This window comes from Rhinatrema bivittatum, chromosome 15 (genome assembly GCF_901001135.1).
Source record: "Rhinatrema bivittatum chromosome 15, aRhiBiv1.1, whole genome shotgun sequence".
Lineage (NCBI taxonomy): Eukaryota > Metazoa > Chordata > Amphibia > Gymnophiona > Rhinatrematidae > Rhinatrema > Rhinatrema bivittatum.
The window spans coordinates 46,734,675-46,754,757 of NC_042629.1; the positions used below are offsets into that span (position 1 = coordinate 46,734,675).

The 20,083-nt window shown below is 44.5% G+C and overlaps 1 protein-coding gene across 1 annotated transcript in view; it reads left to right on the forward strand.

Moving 5' to 3' along the window:
* HGD (homogentisate 1,2-dioxygenase) overlaps positions 1-20,083 on the forward strand; it is a 36,907-nt gene that overhangs the window by 15,757 nt on the left and 1,067 nt on the right. Inside the window, exons 3-13 of the mRNA XM_029578845.1 lie at positions 462-550; positions 1,949-2,054; positions 4,001-4,060; positions 5,958-6,049; positions 7,162-7,196; positions 8,928-9,007; positions 12,301-12,400; positions 14,076-14,200; positions 15,029-15,133; positions 17,085-17,211; positions 18,010-18,191. Coding sequence (XP_029434705.1) covers positions 462-550; positions 1,949-2,054; positions 4,001-4,060; positions 5,958-6,049; positions 7,162-7,196; positions 8,928-9,007; positions 12,301-12,400; positions 14,076-14,200; positions 15,029-15,133; positions 17,085-17,211; positions 18,010-18,191 — 1,101 coding nt within the window. The remainder of the gene's footprint in view (positions 1-461; positions 551-1,948; positions 2,055-4,000; positions 4,061-5,957; positions 6,050-7,161; positions 7,197-8,927; positions 9,008-12,300; positions 12,401-14,075; positions 14,201-15,028; positions 15,134-17,084; positions 17,212-18,009; positions 18,192-20,083) is intronic.

Sequence of the window (20,083 nt, forward strand, 5' to 3'; positions counted from 1 at the left end):
CAGCAGAGTGACAGGACTTGCCTGCAGCTAGAGGCCAAATACCACATTTTGACATCAGCACAGAAAAATATAATTTTGCATCCTTCCCTCACAAGGAGCATGAAAGAACTGGATCCTGCCTCTGCTACACAATTAGATTATTAGAGATATGCTGTCTTTTTTTTTTTTTTTTTTTTAATGACATGAAAACATCAAGAATATATGTTCAATTGTTTCATGTTATCTCTCAACCCAAACAGCCCAAAAAACTAATGAAATATGGTTTGTCATTTTGTGGCAAAATTTACTTAAAATACATAGGTAGTAATAATATAATGTGTACTACACCAAAATAAGCAATATAAATGGGAAAATGAAATTATATGCATGAGACCAAAGCAATCTTTTCTTTCCTAGGCACCCACTATTGATTCTTTTCTAAACGGATTAATAATGCAGAGCCGCCTTTTTTCTTATTTCAGAATAATCCACAGGTCTGCCCCTATGGCCTGTATGCAGAGCAGCTCTCTGGCTCCGCCTTCACCTGTCCCCGATCCACCAATAAAAGAAGGTAGAGTAATCTTCTCAAACTCTTCCACTGGTCTGCTGTCTAGGAGCCATAACAAAAAAAAAAATATCAGACCACTTACCCCAAAGTAAAATGCCTCACACTGCAAATTGAATTTCCAGTGGGAGTTTATCTCAGAACCCACCTACAAGTTCTCTGGGATCTGCTAGTAGAGATCCAGTAATAAATTACACCTTCAGCTAATCAGATGCTAGATAGCAAGCTGCCAGGGGCACAGACAAGTTTTAAAAGCCCTAAAGGGGATGGCACAAATGGACTGGTAGACTTTTTTGTGTGTGGACATAGAACAAGGGACCCCAAACTCAGTCCTTGAGGGTCACCACCCAGCTGGGTTTTCAGGTTTGCCACAATGAATATGCATGAGATCTATTTACATACAATGGAGGCAGTGCATGCAAGTAGATCTCATGCATATTCATTGTGGCAATCCTGACAACCTGACTGGATTGAGTACTGCGTTTGAAGACTCCCCCGATGTAATGCATGCACTTACAGACCAAGGAAGTGATGACCAAAGGTTAGAGAGCATGAGCCAACCCAAGGAAGAAAACTTCAGGTATTTGCAGCTACATTCAGCTTTGACATTACAGCATTCGTTACAAAGATATCTGGAACTTCCCTGTACTCCAAAACAGAGCGCACGCAGTGATCCTCAACTCAGTCTGGTTTTCAATAGATCTGCAATGAATATGCATGAGACAGGTTTGCATGCACGGCCTCCCTTTTGTATACAAATCTATCCCATGCACATTTAGTGAGGATGTCCTAGGAGCTCTTCTAGGACTGGGTTGAGAACCACTGGAATACAACTTTCAAATTTGTATTGACTTTGTTTGACTGTGTAGAGATGTCTCTTTTAGGTCAATGATCTTGCTGTCATAATGATGCATTTGGAAGTTTATCTGATGGTTTCTGGCTAACAACTGGCTCCACTTTATCAAGAACAGGCTGAGACAGTCCTGATTTTATCGCATTGCATTGCATGAAGTTCCAATTTCTCTAACCTAGTCAGAAGTAGAAGCCCAGAGCTGCAATTGAGATAAAGCCAGGACCAACTCAACCAGAAGACAGTGTTCACTTTCTCTTCTTGTGTAACTGACGTATTCTTTTTTTTTTTTCTACAATAATGTTCTCTTTTTTTGGGAAAAGAGGTTTCATGAAGTAGATTTATTTTCAAACTTAAAGCTAGAAGGTACAGCTATAATTTTGTGGAAAAATTTGAGAATTCTCACTGAAAAGCAGGATGAGATCACTTGCTCCTTGCTCCACTAAATAACAGGGAGTACTCCCCATGGCTGCTGAGTCGAGCAGCTCCAGTTTGTCGATTTGGAGAACCCATTGCCTTCAGTCTCACTCTGTTACTGTCTCTACTCTCTCCAGCTGGCTGTATCGCATTCTGCCCTCCGTTTGTCACAAGCCCTTTGAGGCCACGGATCAAGGTCATCTCACGAATAACTGGAATGAAATGGCGCCCAATCCCAACCAGGTAACCCTTCCTTGTGAGAGAGCGCATCTTTCCAGCAAATTAAGATATTGCCGAGGACCAGGGGAAGCTGCATTGCTTGTTTTCAACGTACTGTTTTTGTGGAAAATAGTGGCTAGGCGGTATCTGCTCTGCCATCATTCCCTGTGACTTTTTAAAGGAGGATTGTTGCTGGGCAGTCATGGTGGGGTGGTAGGCTTTGCTGCCACCTTGCTTCTTCCCTCTCACCATGTGATTGGCAGTAGTTAACTTCCTGCCCAGTCTCCCTCGTTTATGCCTGGCTGCATTGACCATTGCAAACAGTGAAAGGAATGCCACATCGTCCGTCCAGGCACACCTTCCAAAATCTAAGACCCTAAACTAATTCCAGCGAGCAAGCACCTCAAGCTACAGCCAGACAACAATAAGGCAATTTTTTTTTGATATTTGGAATACAGTTTGTTTTTGTTTTTTTTAAATAAAACTATACAGAAAGAGCCAGGAGAAGATTGGAAGGGCAGCTGAAGGGATGCAGCAAAATATTGGTTATTTGATCTTTCTTGATGCCACTTTCCCTTCTTCATCAATTCCACCCCAGACTGCATAACCGAGTGATCCAAGAGTAATGGACAGATGTCGCTGATGAGAGATTTACTCTCTATGCTGTCGGATGACCAGCAAGAATAACTAGTGATTGCAGGTTCTACCTTTTTCTCTCTGGGCTCGACCAGACCCCACCAGCTCTCTCGGGCAGAAGCCTGCACCCCATATAACAGGATAGCAGCCAGTCCCAGTTACCTACAATGTTCATGTTGTTTCCTTTCAGACCACGTTCCATTTAGCTACTAATAATCCACAGAATGAGTGGCCTAGTGATTAGTACAATAGATTGCAAACTTCTCCCACTGATGGCCACTGTAACATTGGGCAAGTTTCCTGTTGCCTCCATGTACCCACTTAAACTATAAACCCTTTGGGCCAGGAAATTATTGTACCGGAGTCCTAAGTCACCTTGGAACATTACTTGGGAAAGGTGAGTTAAAATCCAAATTTCTCTTTCCCTTCTTCTCCAGAAAAGACCCAGATGGGCTTGCGATCAGTGCTAGGCACAGGTGACTGGACCCTGAGCTATTCTCTGCCCGCTGAAAGGCCCTGGTGGGGGTGTTTGTTAGAGCTTGTTGCTGTGCTGGTCCATTTGGCAGCAAGATCAATGACTCAACTTTACAGATCTTTGCAAGTTTTAGCTATATTTTGCATGTTGTAAAATCACTGGGGAGGGAAGAGCAGAGAAATGTATGGGCTCCCCTATCGCTAGTATTACATCTTTCAGAGCGATAACATTGAAAATCATTTGCCAGAGGACCTGAATAGGGAACATGATTTGTGGATGCAGGTAATAAAATAATAATGACAGGATATGAACTCTGAGGTCTCCTACTGCTCTCAGCCTATCATTGTCGTGTCTGCGGTAAGGTCCTGCTGTGCCGAGGCCTGCCGGGGTCAGCCTTAGGATACCATGCCTTGCTCTGTAAGGTCCTGCCCTGGAAAGTTTGGGGCGCTGTACCTTGCCTCCGCTGGGTGATCCTTGGCAGACTGTGCCTTGCTATCGGCCCAATCCTGCCTGCTCCTGCGCTCCGTCCACTTTCTGCAGCTCAAGCAGCCTGGCAGCAGATGGCTTGTCTCCTGCATCAGCGTCTCTGCTGATTTCAACTGCTCAATAAATCATGAGCCACGGCACCTTGCAGCCCACAGCCACATCTGGCAAGCCCAGCAGCCCGATGCCAATGCCCTAGGGCTCTCTGGAAACTGTTTCCTCAACAATGACAAAATCGAAAAAATAAATAACAAACATGCAACAACATAAAAAGGACAAAATTAGGAGTGTCAACATTTTTTTTTTTTTAATTGGCATCATTTAGTGCATAATTCATGATTTTTGTTGCTTTAATAACTTTCTGCTGTGTTTGCAGCTGAGGTGGAAGCCATTTGATATCCCTTCAGCTTCTCGGAAGAAAGTTGACTTTGTGATGGTGAGTTATTGGGTGGAAGAATTTGGGGTTTATGGTCTTTCTTTTTTTCTTTTGTTTTTTTTTAATGAAGTTTAGTAGAGTTTACTTATTGGCGCCAAGTCATCAGAGAAGGGCTCAGTCAGTCCTGATTTTAATCTTACTACATGCATGGGGATAGAATTCTTAAGGAAATCAATGGGAAATCAGAAAATCCAAACTACAATTCCCTGCATGCAGTGGGGCAAAACCAGGACTGGATTAGCCTATGCTTGAGAATGTGGAACCCTAAGTTTAGGACAAAGGAAGACAAGGAGGTGGCACAACCCAATTTCTGGAGAGGGATTTCAGGACAGCCTTGGCTTTTCAAATAACTCTCCTAATGAATTCTGATACATGTAATATTGACTACAAATGGAAAAAAGCAAAACTACAAATACCAGAATGCATTAGGGAAGACGTTCACAAACTAGGATTGATCCAATCCAAAATCTCCCTTCAAATACTGAGTCTTGTGACATGTAAGGTAGGGCTTCCCAGACCTGTCCTGGCGATCTCCCCTACCTCCAACCAGTCCGGGTATCCACTATGACTATACATGAAACACATTTTGTTTACATTGGAGCCTCAGTATATAGAAAGTTATCTCATGAATATTAATTGTCGATATTCTGACTGGCTGTGGGGGTCAGCAGGAGAGGTTTAGTCCTGATTTAGGCTTATCTCACCCAGGCCATCCCAAAGAAGCTGATTTAGCTTTAATCTTGTCCCACTGCATGCATGGATCTGTAGTTGCTACTTTTCTTATGGTAATCGGAATCGGAACTACAAGTCCATGCATGTACTGGGGCAAACTCAGGAGTGTCAGCCTCTCCTGGTTGACCTAGGTGACGTGGCAACCCTAGTGGTGACATCTTTGTGAAGATACTCCATGCATGAACCAAGTGGAAATGAAGGATGATCTGATTCCTCTTTTTTTTTTTTTTTTTTTTAATTTTAAGCAGGCAACTATCAAAACTAATTTTCTGTCCCCCAACAAGTCTCTAAATTTCATCTTTTGCTGGAGGAGTAAATTATAGCATGGCAGAGAAAATATGTGCCCTAAAAGAAGAATACACTACAATAAGCCACCTGTAGCAACAAAAAAGCCCCTCTTAATATCTGGTAGCTTGGACAGCTCCCTGGCTAAGATATGTGTTTATACTTACATTCACCTAGCAACACTACCCTAGGAGAGCTTGCATTTGTCCAGTCTAGTACCTGGATGGGAGAGCGCCAGGTACTGTAGGCTGCAGAAGGTAATGGCAAACAGTGCAGTATCCTGCCAAGAATGCTAGTCAGTGTAGTGGGGCTGTGATCACCTCAGTCTGTAAAGAGCAAGATACCACCACCAGCTTATATTCTGTTGAAAACACTCATCCACTGTATGTTCTCCAGTTTGCACTTCTGTCTTGAGAACATTTGTAACAAAAGACAAGAATGTTCCCACACCCTAAAGCTCTCATCCCTTGCCTTTTATGAGATGTGTCTAAGATCTGAATTTTATTAGCTCCAAGAACATTGATCAAGCCAGTGTCATTCTCTAAAGCTAAGGCTCTAGGGGTTACTCCTTGGCACCTAAGACAGAATGACCCAGTTCTAGTTTTACCTCATTGCATGCAAGGAGAAACATTAGTTCCGGTTTCCATAAGAACAGCGGGAATGACCTCCTCATGCTTGCAATGTGGTAGAACCAGAGCTGACTCAACCTGTCCTCCGGAACATGGAGTCATCTGCTAATCGAATGTCACAGCTTCTTCCACAACTGGTTGGTTGAAGAATACGGCAACGCTTTGAGATTGCTTTGGGAGCGTTCTCTCTCTCTCTCTTTCTCTCTCTCTCTGCTGCTGATGCCTCTTCTAAACTCTTTTGGTCTCTCTAGGGATTGCACACAGTGTGTGGAGCTGGAGATGTTAAATCTCGCAATGGTATTGCCATCCACATTTACACTTGCAACACTTCTATGCTTGACAAGTAAGTGCTTGGGTATCTCATATAAAAATCCCCATAGGAATTCCAAGTATTTATTGTCTAGTATTAGATATCATATGACCCATATTCAGATACAGTTTCTACCTACAGTCCATGATGAATCAGCCAGTATTAACAAAGCAGTTAATTAATAACTAATGGACTCCTCTACGTTTGACATTATACCTGGACTCCTACTGCTTTTGGGTGCCCTGAGCAATTTTCAGAGCTGTGATTGTGAGTTGCTCACCACCCTCCCCTAAGCATGCTGAAACCAGTGGTAACATCCAGTAACTTGCTAAGGAAAGATATTGTGGCTTTCAGAAGCTGAATGGGAAGGCAAGGGGCATTAAAGTGAATGCAGTAGACCCTTGGCCATCTCTGGGGGGAGGGAAGCAAGTTACTTTCTACTGCCTTCCCTTTAACATGGGAATACAAGTACAAGAGGGAAGAAGGTACACTGGTGAGGAATATGCAACCCCTCCAAGATGCAGAGTAGGATCAGCTATCAAGCTGCGGCGCTCCTGCAGTCTCACACTGACTTGTGCCTCTGGCAGGCTGATTTTTTTTTATTTTTTTTTCTATTTATGTACTGTCCTCACTTGTGTGGTTGGACACTCTTAAGCAGATCTCACATCACAAACGTTTCTTGCTGCTTCACCAGAACATGTACATGAAAAGGGAGCGGCTTCTCTTTCCTTCTTACACAGGTTGGGTGCGAATTCAGTGTTTCGGAGAGGGCTTGAGAAGGGATCTTGGCGTTCCTGGGTTCTAGGTGCTCTGCCATCTACTCCATGTGACCTTCAGCACCTCAATTTTGCTCACTGTTCATCAATTTATCCAGCTGAAAGGGGGGGGGGGGGATGATGATGATGATGACTTTCATCATCATCATCATCATCCCCCCCCCCCCTTCAGCTGGATAAATAACAGGATATCTTTCCTTCTTCCCTTCAGAGGGAAGAAGGAAAGATATCCTGATATTTGTAGGCCAGTGAGCAGAACTATTCATCCCAGCACTGCTTGCACATATATTTCTGGGTGCAGAATGTTGGAATCCTGCACAGACAGAAGAAGCTATGCAAATACTTATTATTATTATTATTGTATTACAGGTGCTTGTATAATTCAGATGGTGATTTTCTAATTGGTAAGTTATTGCTTTTAGCACCATATTCACCCTTTTGATTTTATTACTAGCACTCACTCCTCCCCAGATACAGTATTGTTCCCATTCAAAATGATAAATATTTTATTTTTTTAACGCTCTTGGTTCAAAGGAGCGTGGACAGATGGTTGTCTCAGCAGATGACACCAGGGCCATTTCTGGAACAGCCAACAGGAAACATGGGGTCTGTAGACCTGGTTCCCTGCATGTCCTCAGACTCTGCCAAGGCCTGTCAATCCCAGGCCCTAATATGTGAGTCTGGTCCCAAGTCCAGGTCTCCTGTCCAGCCATGTGTCCGGGGGCAGGTCAGGGTACCTGCATGAATCCTGAGTGCCAACCCTTCTGAGGGAGATCTCGTTCCTGTGTAACACTCCACATGGTAGCAATGATCATGGGAAGCTCTGGGTCATAGGACATGTGATTCTCAGCCCTGTCCTACTGGATTCACCAGCTGGCCTGCCTTTCAGGATATCAGTAATGAATACGCAGAAGATTGGAGACCCCCGTGCATATTCATAGCGGCTCTCCTGAAAACCAGACTGGTTAGGTGTGACTCCAGGACAGGGCTGAGAACCACTACCATAAGATAGCTTGCTCTGCTATCTGGATTGGATTAAAGCATATCTCTTAGTCATTGAGCATTGATTTCGGGGGAGGGAGGGTTTGAAGGCTGCAAGGGATATAGAGTTGGAACTATATATCTGCTCTTTTGGATCCAAAGCAATAATAGTAATAAAAAAAGAAAATACCCAGAGAACAGACAAGTTTCAGAAACCTGAGAAATGGACCGCACTGCCATGCAGAAGGACCTGGGTTGTGATTCTCAGCTCAGTCTTCCACTCCCTGGATTAGCCAGAGCTGAGGATGCCACAGAGGCAGTGCTCACAGCCCCTGGGTGGGAGGGACTCATTGTCATTGTGCACTGGTGACACCTGGTGGCCAGAATGTTTGCAGATTTCCAGAAGGAGCCCCTGGTGCATGGTCCCCGGCTGAGGACTGTCGCTGCAGTGACTGGGCTAATGAGAGAGAAAACAGAAAAAAAAAAAAAATCAATGGGTGGTGCTGGATCCCAGCCCTGGTTGTGTCTGAGCTGAAAGTACAATGGAGCAGAAACAAACTGCCAGATCAAATACAAAAAAAGAGAGAACTAATTTGAAATGATTCCTGTCTGCTTACAGTTTCACAGTCCTGTGATACAATGGGACTCGCAAAGAGAGAGAAACAGAGAGGCCTCGTATTTTCTGAATGAGCCCGCAGTAACAGCGAGCACTCAGGACCTTTTTGAAGAAACCACAGTGAGCTTGGCACTGGGGCTTGTGGTCTGTACGCTCTTTGGTCCATGGGATACCCCAAGCACTCTGAGCACGGAAACCTTCCACTCTGCCTTGGGGAAATGACTTTTCCGTGGCTGAAACACACAGATGGCAGCGTGGCCTTGCTTCGTAGGCCTTGCCTCAGTTGCACGTGTGGCACGCCCTGCATCTTCTGGCAGATAGTATGCAGGGAGGGCGTCTTGCATGTCCAGCCTTGCAGGTTGAATCTTTTTGCCATTCCTGCAGCCCCTTTCCTCCTGATCGCTGTGCGTCTACAGTGCGGCAGAGCACAGATGGAGGTGTGGTGCATCCCCCGAGGTGAAAGGACTGGTCCTCTGCATCCACTTCCAGCTCCAGGGAAAGCTGAGTGATCAATGAGTCCGTCTCTGTTTTATTGCAGTGCCCCAGCAAGGGAAACTCCTCCTGACAACAGAGTTTGGCAAGCTGCTGGTGGAGCCCAATGAGATCTGTGTCATTCAGGTGAGGGCTGTGGCTTTCTTTCTATTTTAGTGCCCACTCAAGTCATTGGGTTTCCAGGGTTTTCTGCACCTGCTCCCACAGTGATTCAGGACCCCAAGCCTCCCTGGATGGCAGCAGCCACAGCAGACTTGCCTGCCGCCAGCCAGTGAAAAGAAAGAGGGAGGGTGGGCAGTATGCACGGAGCGTTTTGTTTCCTGGGAGATTGCATGCTCACACCTGGCTCCATTTGCTCAGGGTCAGGTCGCTGCACACATGCATTTGTAATTTTGATTTTCCTAATAAATGCAGGACCTTGGTCTCCATGTATGTAAGAAGATAAATCTAGGGCTGGATTAGTCTGTCTTGGGGGGGGGGGGGGGGGGGGAGCCTGTTGGCAGCCCCAGAGCAGAGATTGCTCAGGAATCAAACTGGCTTTAGAAGGAATGGGTTGGCTGCTTTTGCTAGAAATGATCCCCCAACCCTTGACTTCAGTGCTGATTCTTCTGCCAGCTCGCTGACCAGGCACCTTTTTGAACTAAAGCAAAATTTGCTGCATCTTCTCCACTGCAGCCCGAGTGGGGGAGGTGAAGGCCTCCGCTGGCCCCCAACCTGGTGCCTTATTTATTTATTTTTAGTAAATCGAATGGCTGCCTCACAAAGAATGCAAGAGCTTGTGAATTGCCTGTGAAATGTTATCACCTGTCAGAATGCTAGATTGGGATCCTGCCCATTTCAATGTCTTGCCAAGGTCTACGCATGTGCAGGAGGAGCTAGTAACTTCCAATTTTTGCATCTTCTGTTGTTGCTATAGTAATAATAATAAATAATTCAGATTTGGTTTAATATAGCATCTTTGAACCAAGCTTTTACAAAATGAAAGCATGAAAATGTGCCCAGAGCCACTTGTAAAAGTAGGTGCCTGCTTTGTAAGAAATAACAAAACTGTTATAGTTGTGATTATTGGCCAATTGCAGCTGGGCAAATGGAGAGAGAACGTGACTAAAACAGGGCTTCCCACAGCCAGTCGGGTTTTCAGGATATACACAATGAATATGCATGAGATGCATTTGCATATACTGAGTCTCCATGTATGCAAATTTATCTCATGCATATTCATTATGGATAGCCTGTAGTGTATTTGGATTTTCAGAAGGCATTTGACAAAGTACCTCATGAGAGCCTTCTAGGAAAAGTAAAATGTCATGGGATAGGTGGCGATGTCCTTTCGTGGATTACAAACTGGCTAAAAGACAGGAAACAGAGAGTAGGATTAAATGGGCAATTTTCTCAGTGGAAGGGAGTGGGCAGTGGAGTGCCTCAGGGATCTGTATTGGGATCCGTGTTTTTCAATATATTTATAAATGATCTGGAAAGAAATAGACGCGTGAGATAATCAAATTTGCAGATGACACAAAATTGTTCAGAGTAGTTAAATCACAAGCAGATTGTGATAAATTGCAGGAGGAACCTGTGAGACTGGAAAATTGGGCATCCAAATGGCAGATGAAATTTAATGTGGATAAGTGCAAGGAGATGCATATAGGGAAAAATAACCCATGCTATAGTTACACAGTGTTAGGTTCCATATTAGGTGTTACCACCCAGGAAAGAGATCTAGGCATCATAGTGGATAACACATTGAAATTGTCAGCTCCGTGTGCTGCGGCAGTCAAAAAAGCAAACAGAATGTTAGGAATTATTAGGAAGGGAATGGTGAATAAACAGAAAATGTCATAATGCCTCTGTATCGCTCCATGGTGAGACCGCACCTTGAATACTGTGTACAAATCTGGTCGCCGCATCTCAAAAAAGATATAATTTCGATGGAGAAGGTACAGAGAAGGGTGGTCAAAATGATAAGGGGAATGGAACAGCTCCCTATGAGGAAAGACTAAAGAGGTTAGGACTTTTCAGCTTGGAGAAGAGACGGCTGAGGGGGGATATGATAGAGGTCTTTAAGATCATGAGAGGTCTTGAACAAGTAGATGTGAATCGGTTATTTCTCTTTCAGATAATAAAAGGACTAGGGGGCACTCCATGAAGTTAGCATGTGGCACATTTAAAAGTAATCGGAGAAAGTTCTTTTTCACTCAACGCACAATTAAACTCTGGAATTTGTTGCCAGAGGATGTGGTTAGTGCAGTTAGTGTAGCTGTGTTTAAAAAAGGATTGGATAAGTTCTTGGAGGAGAAGTCCATTACCTGCTATTAATTAAGTTGACTTAGAAAATAGCCACTGCTGTTACTAGCAACGGTAAAATGGAATAGACTTAGTTTTTGGGTACTTGCCAGGTTCTTATGGCCTGGATTGGCCACTGCTGGAAACAGGATGCTGGGCTTGGACTGACCCAGCATGGCATGTCATTATGAAAACCCGATTGGTTATGGGATCCTCAGGACAAGCTTGGGGAAACTCTATATTAAAGAGGTGTGGGGGGTTTTTTGTTTTTGTTTTCTTATAATCCATCTATGGAAAAAAAAATGCTTCATACGTTTGGCCACAGAGTCAGTGGGAGGACTGGGAACTCCTCTGGTCCACAGTTCAGAACGTTACTTCATCTTTTCCAAGAGTGGCCCGGAGCACAGATACCTCTCTCTTTCATGCTGCTTTTATTAATAAGAATGGCAAGCATGTTTAATGTGTGTTGGAAGCTTGTAACGTTATCTGCGACTCAAAAAATGGATTTCCAAGAAATACATGGAAGGGAAAGAGTTTTCAGATCTCCATGCCCTCTCCTTCCCTTTCAGGTGGCTACGAAGGTAGCAGTAGGCTTTCCTCATAAGTAGACGGTAGTATAGAAGCAGATCCTTTGCGGTTCCTTGCCGTACCTTCCTCTAGCGTTGTCTCCAGCCGGGAAAATCTCTCTCTCACCTAAAGAAGAGAAGCTTGAATCTGATTTCCAGCAATAGCCACAGACACCATCTTTTCAGACCCTGGTTGAAGTGTCTTTGCTTTGCCCGTCATAAGCAAGATGTATCGCCTTGTCCCCGGGGGGGGGGGGGGGGGGGTACTAAACGGAAATGCGGTAGACCCCTGATGTCATGCCTGAAAGAGGCAGCCCAAGCGCAGGATCTGAGCCATGAGTTAAGAACAGTCCCATCTTGACCATTTGGCTGAAATTAGGAACCAGTGGGAGATGATGGGGGGGGGGGGGGGTTTGAAGCTCTGCCACCTGACCACTCTTCCACCCCCCCCCTTCCCCCGGTCACTGGGGACACAATTATGTTACGACCATTACCAAAGCTTGAGGATCCAACCTCCTGTCTATAACCAGAGACCTCAGAAGCTCCTGTCACCGCTTGTTTCTTATGCAGCAAGGGATGCATTTCAGCGTGGAGGTGTTCGGGGAGACCAGGGGCTACATCCTGGAGCTGTTTGGAGCACATTTTGAGCTACCTGACCTGGGACCTATTGGTAACAACTTTATTTATTTGTTTGTTTTACCTTTGCCCAGCTGATAGCTTTACAAAACAGTTCGTAGAGTCCATTCAGGAGCACAATGCTCACCAATGGACAATTCTGGCTGCTACTAAATTCCCCTGGGCAGGGTCCCACATTTCCGCTGTGCACAGAGCAACCAGCATTAACTTTTAAAATTAGCATATACAGTATCTGCGTAAGCAGCTTGTACTGACATACGTGCTATTTCATAAATGTAAAAACATGTACATTTATCTGCACAAAATAAGTGGTCTAGGGACATTCCAGGGTGGGGCCGACACACGGAAGTTGCTATTTTATAATGGGCCAATACAGTAAAAATCACGGGAGAGCAGGCGAGTGATACAGTAATTTAATTTATTTAAATTAGGGCCGGCGGTAAAAAGAGGCGCTCGGGACACTAGAGCGTCCCTAGCGCCTCTTTTTGGACAGGAGAGGCAGCTGTCAGCGGGTTTGACAGCCAACACTCTATTTTGCTGGCATCGGTTCTCAAGCCCACTGACAGCCATGGGTTCATAAACCAGACGCCGGCAAAATTGAGCATCCGGTTTTCAAGCCGCGGGCCTATTTCAAATTTTTTTTTCTTAACTTTTTTTTAACTTTCGGGACCTCCGACTTAATATCACCATGATATTAAGTCGGAAGGTGCACAGAAAAGCTGGAGCGCACTGTACTGTATCAGCCTGTAAGAGATTTATACAAATACATTAGGCAACATATTTGTGCAATATTACACTTGCATCTATCTAGTGCAGTAGGTATTAGATTTGTCTGTTGTGAGCTACGGTGGGGAGACTTCAGGATGAAGCACTAGGAGGGTCTCAATAAATTGGAGATGGACTGGGTGAACTGGTGACTTCAATTATGTGCACATTTTTTAAAATACCCCTGCTTATAAATCAGGGTTTTATGTACATAAGTTCTATTTTTTTCGCACGTAGGTTTATAAAATAGGTAGAAAGTTTGTGCTTTTAATGCATTGCTGGTAATGAACCATGTACATATGTTGGGGGTGGGCAAGACATATGTATTACATGTGCAGGTTATAAAATGCTGTAGTAGATCTCTGCCTGCCCATATACACACGGATATGAGGTGGCGCGAAGTTGTTTGAAAGTTAACCACACGGTCTTAATAAATTCCATAAAATGACTCCTAAAATGGTAAACTCACTAGTCTCTGGGAGATATAAGAGGATGCTTTTTGGTATAGCCCTTGCTACAATGCAGGACCAAATATTGGGAGACTCTAAAGGTAAGGGTCAGATGAGTGGGAGGATTGCATTCAGCAGAAGTAAAGCTGTTTTTCTCTGTGTCCCAGACTTGTGACCTTTTGAGCCACATGCATCAAGGAATGAGAAGTATTTTTGTAAAGCAGCCTCCGCCTGGGAGGAGGTAGTATTAATGTCTGCTCACAAAAGGACTGTACCGTTGCTGCAGTATAAAAAACGTATCTGTTGATAACTTTATAATCTAAAAATGCTATAATTGTTGAGGAATGGAGGGGGCCTTACTGTGTTTTCACTCCAGCGTGAGGACTTGTGGAGCTTGCTTTGGTGAATAAAGGACATGCTTCAGTGGTCACACTCGCTGCGTCACTGCCCGAAACTGACTTTTTTTTTTTTTTTTTCCTGCTTTCTCCATTTCAGGATCCAATGGGTTGGCCAACCCCCGAGATTTCCTGGCACCTATGGCCTGGTATGAGGACCGCCAAGTACCCAGCGGTTACATGGTCATTAACAAGTACCAGGGCAAGCTCTTTGCAACCGAACAGGTAGAGGAATTGTAGGTCTCTTCTCAGATGAGACTTAAACTTACTGTCTGCAAGAAGGTCATAAGGAGCCTGACAGACTGGAAGCAGCAGTTGAACTTTTCAGTTGCTTTTGAAGAAATCTCTCTTGTCATTTGTTGGTACGCAAGGCGATTTATTTAAATTTTCCATGCAGTGGGTAATAACATTCCTCCTGTATGATACTGAAAAACAGATTTGCAAACTGTAACTCTCCACTTGCAGTACAAGCGACTGCTGTGAGCGTATCACATCGTACACTCTTAATCAGATTTGTTTGCCAGCATGGCCCATGGTACAAATGTAACTGCCCGTGCTACATGGACCGATTTTTGGCTACTGCTCCAAGTAATGTCATTTTGACCCTTGCAGATGAAAGGTGGGAAACTGCTCCCACATATCGAACAGTACTTTGTAAAAGTCCCTGTTTCAGTTTGGCACGTGGCATGTGAATATCTGTATTGTATGAGCCCCTCTCCTAGGGATGCAGATATGTTTATCTGGAGCTGCAACGTTGGTCTCAGCTTCCAGTTAGGTGCCTCCAAAATGGCAAGAAGACTTGACGCCATAGGCTTGAATGATTATCTTCGTTCATACGAGCTGTCTCCATCAATCATGCTTTATTTCACAATCAAGGTTCCAGTTTCATGGTGCACAAAGGATATAAGTTCAGGGTGGGGTCCTTTTATCTCACATGCCTCGTGACTATTCTAAACATTTTAATTTTGAGTCTAATAGGTTGATATCATTCTAAAGAAATGCAGAGTGGATTATAACAATTACATTTTTCTTTCTGTTTGGTTTTTTTTGTAGCTCTTCTCCCCATTCAACGTTGTGGCCTGGCATGGGAACTACACACCTTACAAATATAATCTGGAGAACTTCATGGTTATCAACTGTGTTGCCTTTGACCATGCTGTAAGTTCTGATAACTCGTCTGAGCGTGGTCTACCCCAGTCCAAATCAATTAGTAAAATGGACTTGTAGTCCACACACAACAGCAGAAGGCAGAGTCCTGGGATGGATCTGTAAATGGTCACCAGATGGAAAATGAAAGGCACTGAAGATCAAAGGGCATTGACAAGGGAGAGAGATGACTGGAGATTTGAGTAGGGTTTGTGCCAATAGACCATGCCAATATGGCAGCCTGGATAGGCCTTATCTGAAGACAAGTAATTTGTGCAGTGTGGCAAGGCCATAGAGAAAATCTCAAAATCTTATCTATTTTGAGCCATCACATGTCTAGAGATGGTAGTGAGACTCGGTAGATGACTGCATCGCTGAAGAGCAGGATACTGGCTGCTGGTGATGTCTGCTATGTGCAGAGAAAAAAAAGGCAGAGAGAGTTCTTTACCACAGCAGGAAGGAGGAAAATGGCTGGAAGAAATGAGACACAGGATTCAGTGTGAAGCCTCAGCAGGAATAGCATTATCCCAGAAAGGAAGTGGAACCGTAGACGACAGGACGTGGACAGGTTTTTGTAGGACTGCGGCAAGTCAGAAGTAGCTGGGCTGAGAGAGAAAATGGGGATGATCTTGAGCACTAAACTTGACTGTGTAGCAGAGTTGACCCCAGTTACCTATGGTAACTACTGCTTTCCTCCCTGTACCTTTTGGATGCAGGAAGAGACCATGAAGCAAGGCCCCATTGCCTGACACATGCACTGCCAGTGAGCTGCTGGTACAGACTAATCAGAATTTTTCACATGATCCTTTCCACTCATGCTGGCAGAAGAGTAGGTAGTAAATAATCTGTGCAACGCGTGGATTGATGGGCTTGCAATCCCGATGGTTAGACGACGAGTCTGTGAGAGTATGCTATGCTCCTTGCATTGCCCCCATGCACTGGTCCATGGGCACATCACAGGACTGTGCTTCTGAGCACAATTGCTTTGGACAAGCAATTCTGTGCGTCTGCTGTCTGAGAAAAGTAACAAAGGAATCAATTTGGGCAACTTTCCTGAATATGGGGGCAGCTCCAGGAGACAGAAGCAATTGGTGGGATGTTGTCAGGCCACTGTTTCTAGGACAGAATGCAAAGAAAATCTGAGCAACTCTGTAATCCACCCCCCAGGAAATGTCTGTCAGGCTGCAGTAGGAACAAGCCATCACTGATCTGTGCAGCAGCAAAAAAAATAATAAATTGTCCATACTTGCTTCAGAGGCAGGGAGACCATCTAGCTCCTTGCTCAGGGGAGGGGGAAGGTCAAGCTGAGCCAGTCCTGGTTTTCTCCCATTGTATGCAGGGAGATGGGAGTCTTGCTTTTCTTAGTGAATATAATTGGCAAAAAATCAGAACTACATCTCCCTGCATGCAATGGGGTAAAACCAGGCTCACCGGGCAACCTATTCATAGTGCACTGTGCTAGTCATGTGTGTGTGTGTGGGGGGGGGGGGGGGGGACGACACGTCATTTTGAAATGCTGCATCGTCTTGCCCCTGCAGTTCCTGAAATGAGGAGAAAATTTCACAGAAACTATTATGCAAGCAAGACTCAAGCTTTTTGCTTACATTATTTTAATTAGCCCTGGGTGGGGGCAAATGTCCCTTAGCACTATTTAAAAAAAAATAAATTTTGGACCCTAATATCAAAATGTGCCTGGTATCTAGAATTGCCGAGTCAATGGGTGTCCATGTTAGAGGTCCTTCACTTGTCTTCAGTGGCATCACCCGGGAGCATCTTTGGGGTCGGAATAGGCTGACCATGCCTGTGCACATGGCCATGAACGTGAACAGAAGTGCAATGGACCTGCACATGTCTATCCGCATTAAACAGACACAGTCAGGCTGCCTTGGTGAAATGGCCCTGAATCAGCCTGGCGGTGGCTTGGTTGTGTTCACCTTGGTTTCTGCTTTGGTTTTCCTCTCAGGATCCCTCTATTTTTACTGTACTGACTGCCAAGTCCACGCGTCCTGGGGTGGCCATTGCCGATTTTGTCATCTTCCCTCCCCGCTGGGGGGTGGCCGACCACACCTTCCGACCTCCTTACTATCACAGTAAGTTACTGCCTTGTGCTGAGCCGCATCATAAAAAAAATCAAAAAGCGTGCGGCTCCGCGCAGGGTGAATTAGTCCGATAAGCCGAAGATATGAAATGTAGTCACTTGCATCCTTTTTTTAATGGCTTTGATTAGCAAATGTGATTTCGATTTATGTTCTTATTCAAGGAGTTGAACTGATGACCTCCACACTCTTGTTTTGCTGACCTGGCAGTTTCCTCTTGCTTCTTCTTTTGTACTTCCAGCTCAGTTGGAAACAGGGCTGGGATCTGGTGCCTTGAGCCTTCAGTTGCAATTATGGAGGGATATATTTCCCCCCCCCTATATTATAACCCCCCTCCCAGTTTTTTGTCCAGTCATTGCAGCGAGGGTCTAAGGCAAGGAGGCCATGCACCAGAGCTCCTGAATCCCTTCCCTAGGTGTCACCCTTAGTCAATGACCCTAACACCCCCTTCCTCCTCAGGGGCTGTAAATGTTGCCTGAGCAGCAGCACCTAAGCCAAGGACCAACCCTCTTTTTCCAACAACTTCAAAACCCATGAAGCATGGGCATAACTAGCCTAAAAAATGTTCTTAACGTCACACAGCTATTGCCCCCAAACTACCCAAATCAGTCTCAAAAACCTATGACACTTATTCCTTGGCCACTGTTGGAAGCAGGATACTGGGCTTGATAGACCTTGGTCTGACCCAGTATGGCAAATCTTAAGTGACCAGGCAGAGAGTGCCATTGAAGCTGTACCTGTTCTTCTGCATGCTCTGTGGTGAGATATGAGCCCTTCCCTCTCTATTCATAGGGAACTGTATGAGCGAATTCATGGGACTGATCAAAGGGCACTACGAGGCAAAGGAAGAGGGGTTTCAGCCTGGAGGGGCCAGCCTGCACAGCATGATGACCCCACATGGACCAGATGCAGACTGCTTCGAGAAGGCCAGCACGGCCAAGCTGACGCCACAGAGAGTTGCAGAAGGGACCATGGTTAGTATGATTTCAGGACAAGCTCTTGTACCTTTTTTCTGTCTGCGTATCTCGCCTTATGAGTTGTAAAATCAAGCAGCCGGTAACAATTTAAAAATGATAGAGATAATGAAACAAGAACACTGCCCTACCAAACTGCAAAAGGCTGCCGCATGGTAATAATGACACCATGGGGTGTTTTCTCTTCTCTGATTCTAAGGCTGTTCCTAGGCAAGAGATTATTCCCTTGTTGGTGTGAAAGTGCAGCTGTAGTGAAACAAAGAAACAATGGCTCCAACCCCTTTTATTCTGAGATCATACAAATGTTAAAGCAGAGCCAAACCTCATTCTTCCTCCTACGGTGAGCCAGCAGAAACAACCGCTAAGTCATTCACCGTCTGGTCTTGTGCTGCTGATCATGGCAATCCAATCAACATTTTCTCATTCAAAACATCCAGGTACCTCGCAGTCGGTCACCAAACCACCAGCTCTTTAATTGGGTCCCTGGAGCTTTGAACAGCTGGCAGTGTTCTACGTGTCCCTAAGGGCTTTCTTTTCTCCCCTGTCGAATTTAGTATATCTAAAGACTGTTCTAGAATGGTGAAGATGATCTGGGCCTTTGCTGTATTGGGAGGCTCCAACAAAAGACCAAACCTAATGTTCTTACAACAATGAAAATACCTAGAACTGTAGTAAGGTGACATTCCCCCAATGGCAGGTGCATGACCCAACCCCTTCTCCAAGAAACACATGCAGGAAGTAATTTTGATTGGATGACTATTTTCCATTGCCATATCATCCTTTTTCCTTCTCTTTATGACCCTGCCCCAGGCGGCTTGACCATTGCCATTAGAACTCTCGCCGGCTTGGAGGGCTGAAGGTGTCTTTCAGACTAACACATCAGCATTGCTCTTTGGTGAAGGTCACTACTATTGGTGACTGTCGTCTTCCTTCCATCCTAGCGTTCAGGCAATCGAGTCCCACCAGCCCTGTCAGACAGGAGCCTTCTGTATCCAGCACTAGAACACAGTGGTTTTGGTTGAATTCATTGATTTATATATTGGTTTGTTTGTTTTTTTGTTTGTTTATTTGTGAGACAAGAGCTTGTACAAAGCAGTCTACAGCAAAATTTAAAAAATCAATCAATTAATAACAGATAATTGATATTGACAAAAGTTAAAGAATTTAAAATCACAAACACATTAACAAAAAAAAACAAACAAAAAACCCAAAATAGTAACAAATACGCTATTGCTTTATGATTAAGTGTTTAATAGTTAAAGCACATGGCTGGCCCTACCTCATTATTCTATTTAGCACACCTCCATTAACATATGCTTAATATTGCATATATTCATCTCACTTTAAGAAGTGCCCATGACCCAATTTTACTCTTACACAAGGTTTTATTTTTGGGTTTTTTTTTTAAACAAACATTTCAAGACTGTCACATACTTAAGACTTTTCCCGTCAACAAGAGAAGACATAGGCTCAGGAGATTCTGAATCCTCAGTGGAGGGAGTTCATTACATAGTGAACCAACTAACAAAAAACAAGCCTGTTTACTTCCTTTTCTCTCCTGGCTGAAGCAGAATGTACCATAGGCATAATAATCATTTGCTATCTATCTAGCAGAAGAAAGGGCTGCACGCGATAATTCAAATGGTTTCAGTGTCCCTACCTGGCAGAAGACGTTTGAATGCAGGGTGCTTTGCAGCAGCTGAGGGAGGCACAGTGCCAACCTCGGGCCTCTGGAATGGTAGCTGCATGTGCTAAGCACCATGGTTTGGATTTAGCTGTAAATTGCTCACCTTTTTCCAAATTCAAACTCTAGGCGAGTTAACAATTGAGGTACGGTGGCTACTTTGCCAGAGAGGAGAATCCCGCATTCATCCCAGTCTCTCTCTTCCAAC